Source organism: Dendropsophus ebraccatus, chromosome 6 (genome assembly GCF_027789765.1).
Source record: "Dendropsophus ebraccatus isolate aDenEbr1 chromosome 6, aDenEbr1.pat, whole genome shotgun sequence".
NCBI classification, from domain to species: Eukaryota; Metazoa; Chordata; class Amphibia; order Anura; family Hylidae; genus Dendropsophus; species Dendropsophus ebraccatus.
In genome coordinates this window covers 47,742,404-47,755,484 of record NC_091459.1, presented here as the reverse complement: position 1 = coordinate 47,755,484, position 13,081 = coordinate 47,742,404, and the positions used below count along the sequence as shown (strand labels likewise).

At 44.7% G+C, this 13,081-nt stretch overlaps 1 protein-coding gene across 1 annotated transcript in view; it reads left to right on the top strand.

The window, feature by feature from the left end:
* The first annotated feature begins 9,655 nt into the window (after positions 1-9,655).
* DCBLD1 (discoidin, CUB and LCCL domain containing 1) overlaps positions 9,656-13,081 on the top strand; it is a 46,744-nt gene continuing 43,318 nt past the window's right edge. The window contains exon 1 of the mRNA XM_069974928.1: positions 9,656-9,918. Within this exon, the coding sequence (XP_069831029.1) occupies positions 9,837-9,918 (82 nt within the window). The 5' untranslated portion in view covers positions 9,656-9,836. The remainder of the gene's footprint in view (positions 9,919-13,081) is intronic.

Here is a 13,081-nt window from a genome sequence, read left to right as displayed (position 1 = left end):
GCTTAAAGTGTACCTGTTGTTATAACTTTCAAATTCTAAATCAACAGCAGATGTGATATAAAGCCAGTTTCCAATTTACATTCATTATTTTTTTTAGTTATCATGGAAAACACGGCACTTCCTGTTTTCTGACTCTTTTTATCTCAAAAAACAGGAAACAGTCAGGAATCAGGAAGTCCTGTGTATCCCAGGCCATCTGAGCGCTCACAGAAAGAAGGCAGTCATGTGAATGATGGACACATTTAGCCGTGACTCTCTGTTATGGCCGGAATTCCTGTGTTTTGTCTCTTTTTTTCAACCGGAAGTTGAAAAAAAACGGTAAGTTCAGCTTTGTTTTACAGCATGATAACAACAAAAAAAATAATAAATGTATATAGCTAACTTGCTTTATTTCACATTTACTGTTGATTTAGATTTTGAAAATGATATATGGCAGGTACACGTTAAATTCAAACAATTTAACAATTTTTTTGCACAATAATCGTCCTGTGTAAAAGGCCATTAAGAAGCTATAGCGAGGCCCAGAAGCAACCAGTATCAGTAACTGTACTTGTTAACAGAGCATAACTGGACTGGGAGGGTTTAAAGCGAATGGGCCATTAAGTGAAACTTTTTTTTTACTACCTTGTCAGCACCAGCACAGAGATCTCAGTGGCCCAATACATTTTTCAAAATGTTGACCGGTTCCCACTCTAGTCACCGGTTTCTTCATGTGCAGCAGCCCACTCTATGTACTAGAGAGGGGCCCCGCACCCTCAGTGTAATGATATCCCCTCTCGTCAGTGACGTGCCCCCATTAGAATAAAGTCTGGCCGGCTCACCAAGAGAAGAGGTTATCATTACACTAGAGAAACTGCCCGCCTCTAGTGCACAGAGCAGGTTGCTGTACATGAAGGAACTGGCACCAATTGCAGGAACCAGGCGGCATTTTGGAAAAATGGACTGCACCACCAGATTTCTGCACTGGCGCAACAAGATCATCGACTTCTGCCAAATGTACTATTTAATTAGTTGAAATCTACCATATTTTAGGTCCAAAATGAATTGCTGATTATTGTATTTAAAGATGTTTGGAGTTCAAAATTCCCTACTTCCTGTCTTAAATTACCGAAAAGCTGTCTATTGGTCGTCTAAGTATAAAATATTTCTTATAAAGGGTGCCACAAAAATAAATAAGTAAAGCATATTTACTTGCCTAATCACCCCCTCCTGTCAGCTTTATCCTACTTCCAATGACAGGTCAAAAGAAAAGTAGTCAATAGCACTGGCGACCGGGAGTTGTTGGAACAGCAGCGGCAGGGGATCAGGGCAGGTAAGTATGCTTTATTTTTTATATTTACAGCACCTGGGACCTTTTGTAAAAAATGTTTCACCAGACAACCCCTTTTAAAGTTATTCAGGACTACAAAAACATTGCTGCTTTCTGCCTAAAGCAGTGCCACACCTGTCCTCTGGTTGTGTGTGGTATTACAACTCCGCTTCATTCACTTTAAAGTGTATCTATCATTTAAACAGATACAGAAAACATCATAGTGACATTTCAGAAGTTTGTATCTGTGGAGGTCCGGGTGCTGAGACCCTCACCAATCGCTAGAACGAAGGAGCAGAAGTGCTCAGCAGAAGCTTTGCTTTTTCACTGGTCCTGATCTGGAGGTCCCCTTATACATCAGGCAAATTTCTGTATATATATATATATATATATATATATATATATATATATATATATATATAGTGCACCCAACAAAAACATTTAGAATATGTGACATTCTTTTATTTTCAGATCCTAAGTATCTTCATAATAAACACACCAAAATATTTAGCGGTAAACACTCTTGATTGTATATAAATAACATGTAAACCTTCACTACCTTGACTTCAAAGGGTGTTTAGAAATATTTTACAGTGGTGGACAATGTTGGCCTCTTCCTGTAGTAAAGAATTTCCTCCCCACTTCTGCATAAACCTGAGTAACTTGAAAGCCCTGTGAAATAATTCGGCTTCAGCTTCATAAATCCTACACGTAAACACTTAAAAGGGCAGAATTACTATATAAAACGCATCTTAATGTTTCTTCAAAGCAGTTTATGTCACTGATGTTTAATAGAGCTGAGGGTAGTTTTCAGATTTGTAAATTATGCTTCTTTACATTTCATTCCGCAACCCTGCCTAGTTTACACTTTATACAGCCATTGGTCTCAGAATAGTAAAAAGCTCATATGGCAACTAAATTGAAATCAAATGTCTTGGTATTGCTGGCCTTAGTAGAGCAGATTTACACTAGTGTTCCCCCCACCAGTGGTTCGGGAACTATATGGGGTTTTCTGGCTCCCTGCATGTGGCTAATCAGCCGAACATGTTAAATGCATTAGATATTTCATAGGACTACTAAGATCTAAACCATATATCTGTCAATTATTCTTATTGTGCTTATTCCCACATCCTGTATTATACAGATACTATAGACAGGACAGTCCTATAGTGGAGAGATTTGCGTGGCTCTATCACTATAGTGCTGTGGAGTTTCAAAAAGTTTCGACAGGGTATCAGTACATCATGCCAGTTGGGGAAATACTCCAGGACAGGGTTTCCCTGTCCATAGCATCTGTAAAATAGGGGATCTGGGAATAAGCCCTTAAGGGGTACTCAACTGATTTCAGAAAGTTATTTGTAATAATAATAATATGTATTTGTATAGCGCCAATTTGTAATTAACTTCTCTTTAAAAATCTCAAGTCTTCCAGTACTTATCAGCTACTGTATGTCCTGCAGGAAGTGATGTGTTCTTTTCAGTATGACACAGTGCTCTCTGCTGCCACCTCTGTCCGTGACAGGAAAAGCAGGAAAGGTTTTCCATGGGGCAGAGGTGGCAACAGAGAGCAAAAAGAAAACACCTCTTCCTGCAGAGCAGACAGCAGCTGATAAGTATTGGAAGGCTTGAGATATTTAAAGAGACACTGTCAGAGAGATAAGCTTAGCTGTATTACTTTCTATATAAAGCAAGGGTTTCATCAACTAACTATATACAGCGCCGTATTTACCACTAGGCACCCGTGGTCCGGTTTCTAAAAAAAAAAAATTTAACCCCCGCCACCCTAGGTACCGGACCACGGGTGCCCAGTCCGCGCCCGGGGGGGGGGGGGCGATAGGGGCGTTGTGCAGCAGCCGGCTGAGCTCCCGGCACACACTACCTCTATTACAAGCCGGAAGCTCATAGATGCAGCCCCGCGGTCCCGGACTTCTCCCCTGCTCGGCGCAATGACGTCTCCCCCAGGTTCTTCCCCTTTCCCCCCCCCAGGTTCTCCCCCTGCACCCCCAGGTTCTCCCTCCTCTCCCCCCCCCAACTTCTCCCCCTGCACCCCCCCAGCTGCTCTCCCTGCCCCCAGGTTCTCCCCCTGCCCACATCTGCTCCCTCTGCCCCCCCCCCAGCTTCTCTCCCTGCACCCCTTAGCTGCTCTCCCTGCCCCCCTAGCTTCTTCCCTGCACCCATCTGCTCCCCCTGCACCCCCCAGCTTCTCCCCCTGCACCCCCAGCTGCTCTCCCTATGCCCCAGGTTCATCCCTGCCCCCCCTAGCCTCTCCCCCTGCACCCCCCAGCTTCTCCCCCTGCACCCCCCAGCTGCTCTCCCTGCCCCCCAGGTTTTCCCCTGCCCCCCAGGTTCTCTTCCTGCCTCCATCTGCTCCCCCTGCCCCCCCCCCCAGGTTCTCCCCCTGCCCCCAGCTTCTCCCCCTGCCTGTCCCCCAGCCGCTCCCCCTGCCTGTCCCCCCAGCTGCTCCCCCTGCCTCTCCCCCAGCTTCTCCCCTGCCCCCTCCAGCTTCTCCCATCTTCTCCCCTTGCCCCCACAGCTGCTCCTCCTGCCCCTTTCACCCCAGCTGCTCCCTCTGCCCCCACCTACTCCCCCTGCCACCCCAGCTGTTCCCCCTGCCTCCCCAGATTTTCCCCCTCCCCGTCACCCCAGCTGCCCGCCTGCAGATGAGTTGTGGTCGGAGAAGTCTTCATGATGGTTGCGCCAGATGGAGAAGAAAGCAAAAAGTTAGCAATGGCAATCAGAGAAGACGTCACCTGTGAGTCATTAGTAACTGCACTGTAATCACTTCTATAGTGTGCAGAGCCTGTGTACCATTGGGGTCTATAAGGGTCAGTGTAATGTTTGCGGTAGTGTACTGACACAGCTCTGCGGTCACTACAGTACACTAGTGCAAACCGTTAAACTAGGACCCAACTATAAGGGCTGCAGGCACTACAACTCCCAGCATATCCTGAGGGCTGCAGACTGTCAGTACATCCTGGGAGTTGTAGTGCCTGCAGCTATTGTAGTTGGGTCCTAGGTGCATTATACACTAGATAATTGTGGGAGATAAGAATACAGAGATCTGTGGGGGCTCAGTTTAGGGAAGTGACCCCAGAACATCACTAATAGGGGATAGGGGGAGATGTTTTTGTTCTATCCCCTATTAGTGCTGTTCTGGGGTCACTTCCCTGCACTGAGCCCCCACAGATCTATGTATTCTTATATGCCACAAAGCATCCAGTGTATAATGCACCTAGGACCCAACTACAACAGCTGCAGGCACTACAACTCCCAGCATGTACTGACAGTCTGCAGCCCTCAGGATATGCTGGGAGTTGTAGTACAGTGTAGACAGATGTATTGCTGGACCTTTAGGGCTGATGGTTGTCACCCACAGATTGCAGCCACCAGGAGCCTCTGCACACAGTGATTTATTACAGGGTTGTCCACTGAGAAACTACAACTCCCAGCATACCCTGAGAGCTGTATAAATGTAGGGATTTGTCACAGATACAGATGAATCCAGGAGAGGAGTGGGTCAGCATGTCATGTCTCACTGGTTCTATATTGGTGGGCCCCAAGGATCATTTTCTCTGGTGGGCCCCAGGTACCCCAGTCCGACACTGGACAGAAGCGGTCCTCGAACTAAGACGTCCCCGGCCCCTTCCTTCCTCCATCACGTCTGTTTGATGAGAAGAGCGGGCATCAATCATAGCGCAACCCAAGTACCAGGGTATACCATGCATATAACCTGCCAGTGCCGGGGGGGGGGGGGGGGGGGGGGGGAGCGCCCCTGCATGCAAAGTGCCTAGGGCAGCATGAACTCTAAATACAGGCCTGACTATATATATATATATATATATATATATATATATATATATAGATAGATATATATAGATAGATAGGTGGCCCTTTCAAAGTGATTTTAATAAATCTTATTTTTGTGGAGTTAGCGTGAACCTTACCCCTCCCCCCACACACACATACATACCCACACCAAATAAATACATTTGTGTGCACTTGTGTTTGTGTTTGAGCATCTCAATATTTGTACTTGAAGAATTTGCTGAGATTCTTACAATTGTCCATAGTCAGCCCTTTGTCTAGCACATAGGACATAAACCACAGCCCGTAACATACATCATCAAAATCTAATTATCACTTACCACCAGCAGCTTCATCTATCATTGGAGATCACACCACGCTCATTAATTCGCAGCCACTTAACAGAATTTCCAGTGACTATAGACTGAGAGCATATCTCCCAGCATGCCCCCCCCCCTTTATGGAGATGATATTTGCACACAAAAAAATCTACTAAAATAGAGTTACGGATGCGTTTTAGAGAAATGTATTGCCATACAATGGAAATGGACAAATGCAATGCAACAAATAAATGAAAGTTCTTGTGTGTGGTATTTGCTCGGTGGTTGATGTATTCAATCTCGGCATGGAGCCCTCTTCATGGTACATTACAAAGAGAAAGGGACAGAAGTGTGCGGCGGCTTTTGTCATTCGTAAGCCCCTCTAAGCCCAACACTAAAGAAGGTAAACAAGGAGGAGAGTTTCTAGCGAAACCAGTGAATACAAGCAATCTACTATGCATCAGTCAGCGTCCACCAGCAAGATTATAGATAGACATAAGACATAGCCTTAGATAGACGTCGGCTGAAAACTATCACCACAGAGTACATAGAGGAGAGCAAGATAAGTTCCTTTCAGACAACTCTGACTACAGAAAGACAGTACGAATACATATAGGATAGCTGTCAGCCAAAGGCTCATTCTGCTGGCAGCTCTTCAATTCTCCCATACACATGAACGTCTGACTGACTGGAGCAGGAGTAAGGGCTAATTCACACGTCCGTTGTTCTGTCCGCAATTGCGGGCACGCAACTGCGGACAGAACATGAAACCAATGTTATCCTATGGCCCCGTTCACACGTCCGTACGTATATACGGGGCCTCAATCCGTGCCACAAAAAAACGGACATGTTCTAATGCTGACCGTTGTTTGCGGCACGGATTGCTGGGGTAATGATGTGTGACCGTAGTGCTCCGTGAAACACAGAGCACTATGGATACACATACGGTAGTGCGGTCCATGGCCACGGACTGCACTACGGGTGTGTGAATGTGGCCTAAGGGCCCTATTCCACGAGACGATTATCGGCCGAGAAATTGTTACACCGTTCCTAATTGAACGATAATCGTTTCATGCAGTAGCAGGCACCGATTAAACCGACAGAATTTCGACCTATTTTTATTGTTGATCGTTTTCAAATCGTTTGCGCATGGTTTAGTGTAATAAAATGTAGTTTGGCCGTTAGCAGTAGCGACAAACACAGTAGCGAGGACAGGACGACTACAAGAGCAATCATAAGCAACGATCATTGTTCTGTGTTATTGGGTGAACAAATTTTAAGGTCGTTCGCCATAGCGGTAATTTGAGATTGTTAATCGAAGAAAAACTTCTAATTGGAATAGGACCCTAAGGGTGGGCAAACACCTTCAATAACTGTTGGCCCAATGATCTTTCCCATACACATGCCAAAGATTCCTATATTCTCCATGGGTGGTGTAAGCAACAATGGAGTTAAGCAGTGAAATCCGTTCATGTCTGACCCCTATCTTATACTTCAGTACTTCCATATACTTTATACTGAAGGTAGGACCTGCTGCCAGTAGTGGGTTCAACTGACATCACTGAATTTTTTTATTTTATTTTATTTTCAAATCAACTGGTACTAGAAAATTATATAGATTTGTAATGTACTTCTATTTAAATATCTTAAGTCTTCCATAACTTATCAGCTGCTGTATGCCCTGCAGGATGTGGTGTATTCTTTCCAGGCTGACACAGTGCTCTCTGCTGCCACCTCTGTCCGTGGCAGGAATTGTCCAGAGCAGGAGAGGTTTTCTATGGGGATTTGCTACTGTTTTGAATATTTTCTGACATGGACAGAGGTGGCAGCAGAGAGCACTTTGTCAGACTGGAAAGAATACACCATTTCCTGCAGGACATACAGCAGTTGATAAGTACTGGAAGACTTAAGATTTTTTAATAGAGGTTATTTACAAATCTGCATAACTTGCTGGTACCAGTTGATTTGAAAACATTTTTACATTCACCAGAGTACTCCTTTAAAGGAAAGAAATAAGGACTATCAAAGGAAGTAGCCCATCCCCTGTCCTCAGAGAAATAATGATGCATGCTCCAATCCAGGCATGCATGTTTATGAGCATGGCAGCTGCTCAGCTGACAGTTTTCTTGCGTCTCTGGTCCTTATAAGTGGTAACATCTTACGGTACAGCAGGAATGTGTGTGATGGCTGCCTATAGACAAATGTGGACTTATTTCTATAGAAAGTATCTCAGTGGATGACAACTGCACCCAGCCTCCATGTCTATGTCATGTCATGCATGTTGTTTTAGCAGGATGGATGACACAGAGCTATTGACATACTTGAAAGGATTTGGAGTTGGTCAAATAAAGAGTTAGTACATATGCTCCACTTATTGAAGGTCTAAGCTTCCTAAACTGTAAAATGAGACTGTCCGTTTAATGTAAAAAAAAATGGATGCACTTGTGTTTGGATCCGTTTTTCCAAGGACTACCAAAAAAAATAAAAAAGGTGAAAATTTATTTTTATTTTTTTAGCGTACACAAAAACGTGGGCAATTCCATTTTGAATTAGTTTTTTCCATTAAACGGATCAGTTAAGTGGACAGCAAGAACACAGTGTGAACCCAGCCTAAGCTATAGGGGGTGCAGGCACTTGCAGTTGCACTCAGGCCTTATGGATCCTTCACTTACATACCCAGTCGGGTGACTACATCAGCCATTTTACAACAAAAAAAAAGAGCAACTACTACTGTAAATGGGTGTGACAGGTTTCTATTAATATTCTACATTGCAATGTAAATGACCTTCCTTTCAGACCATTGACATCATAGTCCTGGAACAACCGGGGTGCCAGTGTAGTGGTGATCTGTCAGGTGGTGACAAAAGAAAGGATCCCAGCAATAGTAATCTGATGCTGAAGACCGACCTTATACTGTCGCTTGTGTTCACTTATTAGTCTGTTTGTTATTTAGTAGTAGCCCCTCACTGTCTCTTCTCCCTGGGACATGTCTTCAGTGTGTTAGTGGGGGTCCCATTGCTGAAAAAGTGTATTCACTCAGACCCAAACTTTAGCCTTTCTCTGACACTCTATGCTCCATAATGTAAAATTCTACAAAACTGTTCCTTGCGCCATTTATATAGTGCTAACATATTCATAACTTAAAGGGGAACTTTGGTGAAAAAAAAAAAAATCTTTCAAATCAACTGGTTTCAGACAGTTATATAAATTACTTCTATTAAAAAAATCTCCAGACTTCCAGTACTTATCAGCTGCTGTATGTCCTGCAGGAAGTGCTGTATTCTTTCCAGTCTGACACAGTGCTTTCTGCTGTCACCTCTGTCCATGTCAGAAACTGCCCAAAGAGGCAGCAAATCTCCATAGAAAACCTCTCCTGCTCTGGACAGCTCCTGACATGGACAGAGGTGGCAGCAGAGAGCACTGTGTCAGACTGGAAAGAATACACCAGTTCCTGCAGGACATACAGCAACTAATAGGTACTGGCAAACTGGAGATTTTTTAATAGAAGTAATTTATATAACTGTCTGAAACCAGTTGATTTGAAAGATTTTTTTTTCACCAAAGTTCCCCTTTAAGTTATGAAGGTGTGTATGAGGAGGGCTAGCACATTATTGGCTGGACCTTTATAGTATTACTTTAGTATTTATAATACTAGGTTACTATTCATTGTGTTAGTCTAGAACTCATAGTATTAGTTTAGTATTTATAGTGTTTTATTATTTGTAGTATTTCTTCAGTATTCACACTGTCAGTTGGGTATTTATAATATTCACAGTATTTACAGTATTTATTTATTACAATATAGCCAGTATTGGTTTAGTACAGTATTTAGGTCATCACTCTTGTATTCAGACTATTGGTTGGGTCTTTAAAGATTATCTTAGTATTCCTAGTGTTAGTTTATTATTTATATTTCTATAAAAGTTATATTAGTTTAGCATTTAGAGTATTGATTTAGAATTTGCCTGAGGATTCCTAGTGTTAGTTTATTAGTAATTTTTCTAGTATAGTAGTAGTTTAGTATTTACAGATGACCTGAGTGTTTATAGTATAATTGGTTCAGTATTTAGTTTCCTCGTACTTGTACTTCTTGTCATCCCTCCCCAGGCAGGTTGCTCGACCAGTCTGGTGTAATAACCCTGCGCAGGGTGTCATTGCGCTTGGTGACCAGCAGGGGGCAGCGCTGGCTCCATAACAGAGCGGACTCCCCCCTCCACGGGAGGAGCACGGGGCTGAGTGTCAGCCGGTGTGGGAGTAAAGATCGCATGCAGAGGGGGAGCGGTGTATGAGCTGCTCTTCTATCCATATGGAGAGGCCGGGGCCGGCTGTGTGGACTCCTTACCCGGTGGATGTGATCCTCAGCCGGCTGACAACTTCTTCCTGTGTGTAGAGTGCAGGGAGCAATGGCCGGGACACTGGCGGGACTGCTGTCCCTGCTGGGACTGTGGCTCTCTGCCCCTGCCCTGCTGCTGGCCGAGTCCCTGGGTGAGTACTCTAATCTACAGTGTGAACTGGGACTGGAAGAGTGACAGCTTTTCACCTGAACTTTCCCCAGTGGGTCCTGGAGGGCTGCACCCCACTAACATTACTTATAGGGTGTGGAGTGGCTTTCATTCAGCCAATAAATATTCTCCTATATCTGTTCCTGGGAAAGCTGGGTGACAATATGATCACTATCACCATGTATGTGTCTATGTATAATGGTATCAGGGTTATAGGAAAGCTGGGTGACAATATAATCACTATCACGGTATATGTGTCTTCATATAATGGTATCAGAGTTATCGGAAAGCTGGGTGACAATGTGATCACTATTACAGTGTATGTTTCTATGTATAATGGTATCAGAGTTATAGAAAAGCTGGGTGACAATCAATATGATCACTATCACGGTATATGTGTCTTCATATAATGGTATCAGAGTTATAGGAAAGCTGGGTGACAGTGTATGTGTCTATACATGTCTATGTTTAACTCTGTCTGGACTGGTTAATCTGGTATATGGTTATTTATAACCAGGGATGATACCATAGAAATTAATTTGTCATCACCCTATGGTAATAAGTGAATGCGGTGTCTCCTAGACAGCGGTGGAATCAGAGAGGGGCCTCCACCATATTGTGTAGTAATTGGCTATTATTCCTGGCTAGCTTTAAGCTAAGTGCACATACTGTTTTCTGAGCCTTTTTTTCAGCAGCAAATGGCTAAAAAGACAAATCAAAGGAAAAAAAAAAGCAATTTTTTTTATGCTTTTGGTCCTTCTTTTTAGCTATTTAAAAGGCTATTCTCTTTCCAGAAAACATAGTTAACCCTGTGGGACAATCACTCTGCTCTAAAAGCATTGGCCTGGCTTGTATGTATGGATATATATTTATATATAACAGTACATGTATAGAGAGAAAGTGTATACATATTGTATAATATATGTATACTATAGCTATCGCTACAGCCAGAGGAATGCTTTTAGAGCAGAGTGATGGTCTGTAACCTAGACTGCAGGGTGTCCACAATGGGGGGAAAAGAGCAGCATATCAGAAGAAGACAAGTTTGCAAAGTGAATGTATTTGCGACTATATTTCACTTGATAAGCCCTACAAGTGTAATTATATTTGTTTAAATGGGAATACCCCTTCAACTGTCAAAAATCAGGTCCAAAAACAGTGTGTGAACATGGCCTTAGGGCCCTATTACATGGAACGATATTCGGCCGAATTGGCCCGATTCGGCCGATTATCGCTCCGTGTAATAAATGCAACGATCAGCCGATGACAACGATCATCGGCTGATCGTTGATATAGGTTAAGGCCCTATTCCACCGCACAATTATCGTTCAGATTATTGTTAAATCGTTCGAATCTAAACGATAATCGTTCGGTTGAAATGCAGTTAACGATTAACGACCGAACGAGAAATCTTTGATCGCTTTATAATGCCCCTATTCCACAGGTCGTTTAGAGGAGCAAACGAGCGCTCTCAGCGCTCGTTTGCTCCTCGTTCCCCGCTCGCTGCCGCCGCTATTCAACGCGGCTCCAGCGAGCGGGTGAGTGTGAGAGGGGGCGGCGGGGAGCTGCGGGGGGGCTGCCCGGGGGATCGCTGATCGTCCGGGCAGCCCATAGGATATAGCAGCGTCTGCTGCCGATGCTCCTATTCAACGGAGCGCCGGCAGCAGATTGCTGCTATATCATGCTATATACATGTTGAAAAACAAGCGACTGCAACGATCAGCCGACATGAACGATGTCGGCTGATCGTTGCACTCTATTCCACGGGACGATTATCATCCGTAGCGGCCGATATCGGCCGAATACGAACGATAATCTTTCCGTGGAATAGGGCCTTTAGACCTGGACCTATTTTTATCGTTGCTCGTTCGCAAAACGTTCGCAAATCGTTCGCTTTGAATAAGACGTCGTTCGCAATAGATACGAACGCAATAGCGAAGAAAAACTATCGCAATTACAATCATAAGTAACGATTATCGTTCCATGGAAATGAGTGAACGTTTTCAGGTCTTTCGCAATAGCGGTCGTTTGAGATCGTTAATCGTTAACAGTTATGCAAACGATAATCGTCCGGTGGAATAGGGCCCTTAGAACCTATTTTTGTCGGACGCCGACCGTGCACCGCTGCGTGTAATAGCGGTGCACGAGCGGCGACTAACGATATACATTACCCATCCACGTTCCAGGGCTGCTCCTGCCGTCCGCTTCTCCCGGGGTCCCGCGCGCTCTAGCTTCACATCGGCCTGTCAGCTGATAGGCCGCTCAGCCAATCACAGGCCGGGACCGCCGCGGCCTGTGATTGGCTGAGCGGCCTATCAGCTGACAGGCCGATGTGAAGCTAGAGCGCGCGCGGGACCCCGGGAGAAGCGGACGGCAGGAGCAGCCCTGGAACGTGGATGGGTAATGTATGCCAGTTTAGCAAGGGCTGTAAGGACATCGGTAACGATGTCCTTGCAGCTCTTGCTAGACGATTATCGGGCCGTGTAATAGGCCCAGCAAACGAGCGACGATCTAGCAGATCGGCGCTCGTTTACAGTTATTATCGGGCCCTGCTCGGCCCGTGTAATACCACCCTTAGAGTGCTAACGTATAGGGAAGGGTTCTGCTGCTGGATTTAAACACCAGGGAACCAGAACGTCCTCCAGTGTAAACCGGCCATAGACTAAAGGACTGGTAGTGAAGGTTATGGCACCAGTTGAAGGTATCTGCCCCAGCAGCAGGTATCGGTACTCTGCCAGATCATTGGGTTCAGCCATGCAGATTCCTGCAATGATCTCCACAGTTTTTCATTGGAAGACTCTTTTGACACTAATTTATCTGATTCATCAAATTTCCATTGTTCTGTGATGACCAGGGAACCCCACTACAGCTAAGGGGTTCAAGGATAGAAAAATGTCTCCGTTTTGCAGCAGGAGAAGAGCTTCGTAGGTCCTTTTACACGGCTGTCCAAGGATGCAAAGGAGTTCCGATCAGCGCTCATTTGCCATGGCTTTACAAGGAACGATGAAGCAGCCGCACATCTCGGGGGAGCGGTATCAAACTGCTGTAAAGTAGAATTGGCTTAGTTGCCCCTAGCAACAATCAGATTTCACCTTTCATTTCTCACAGATTCTTTTAAAAATGAAAGGCGGAATCTGATTGGTTGC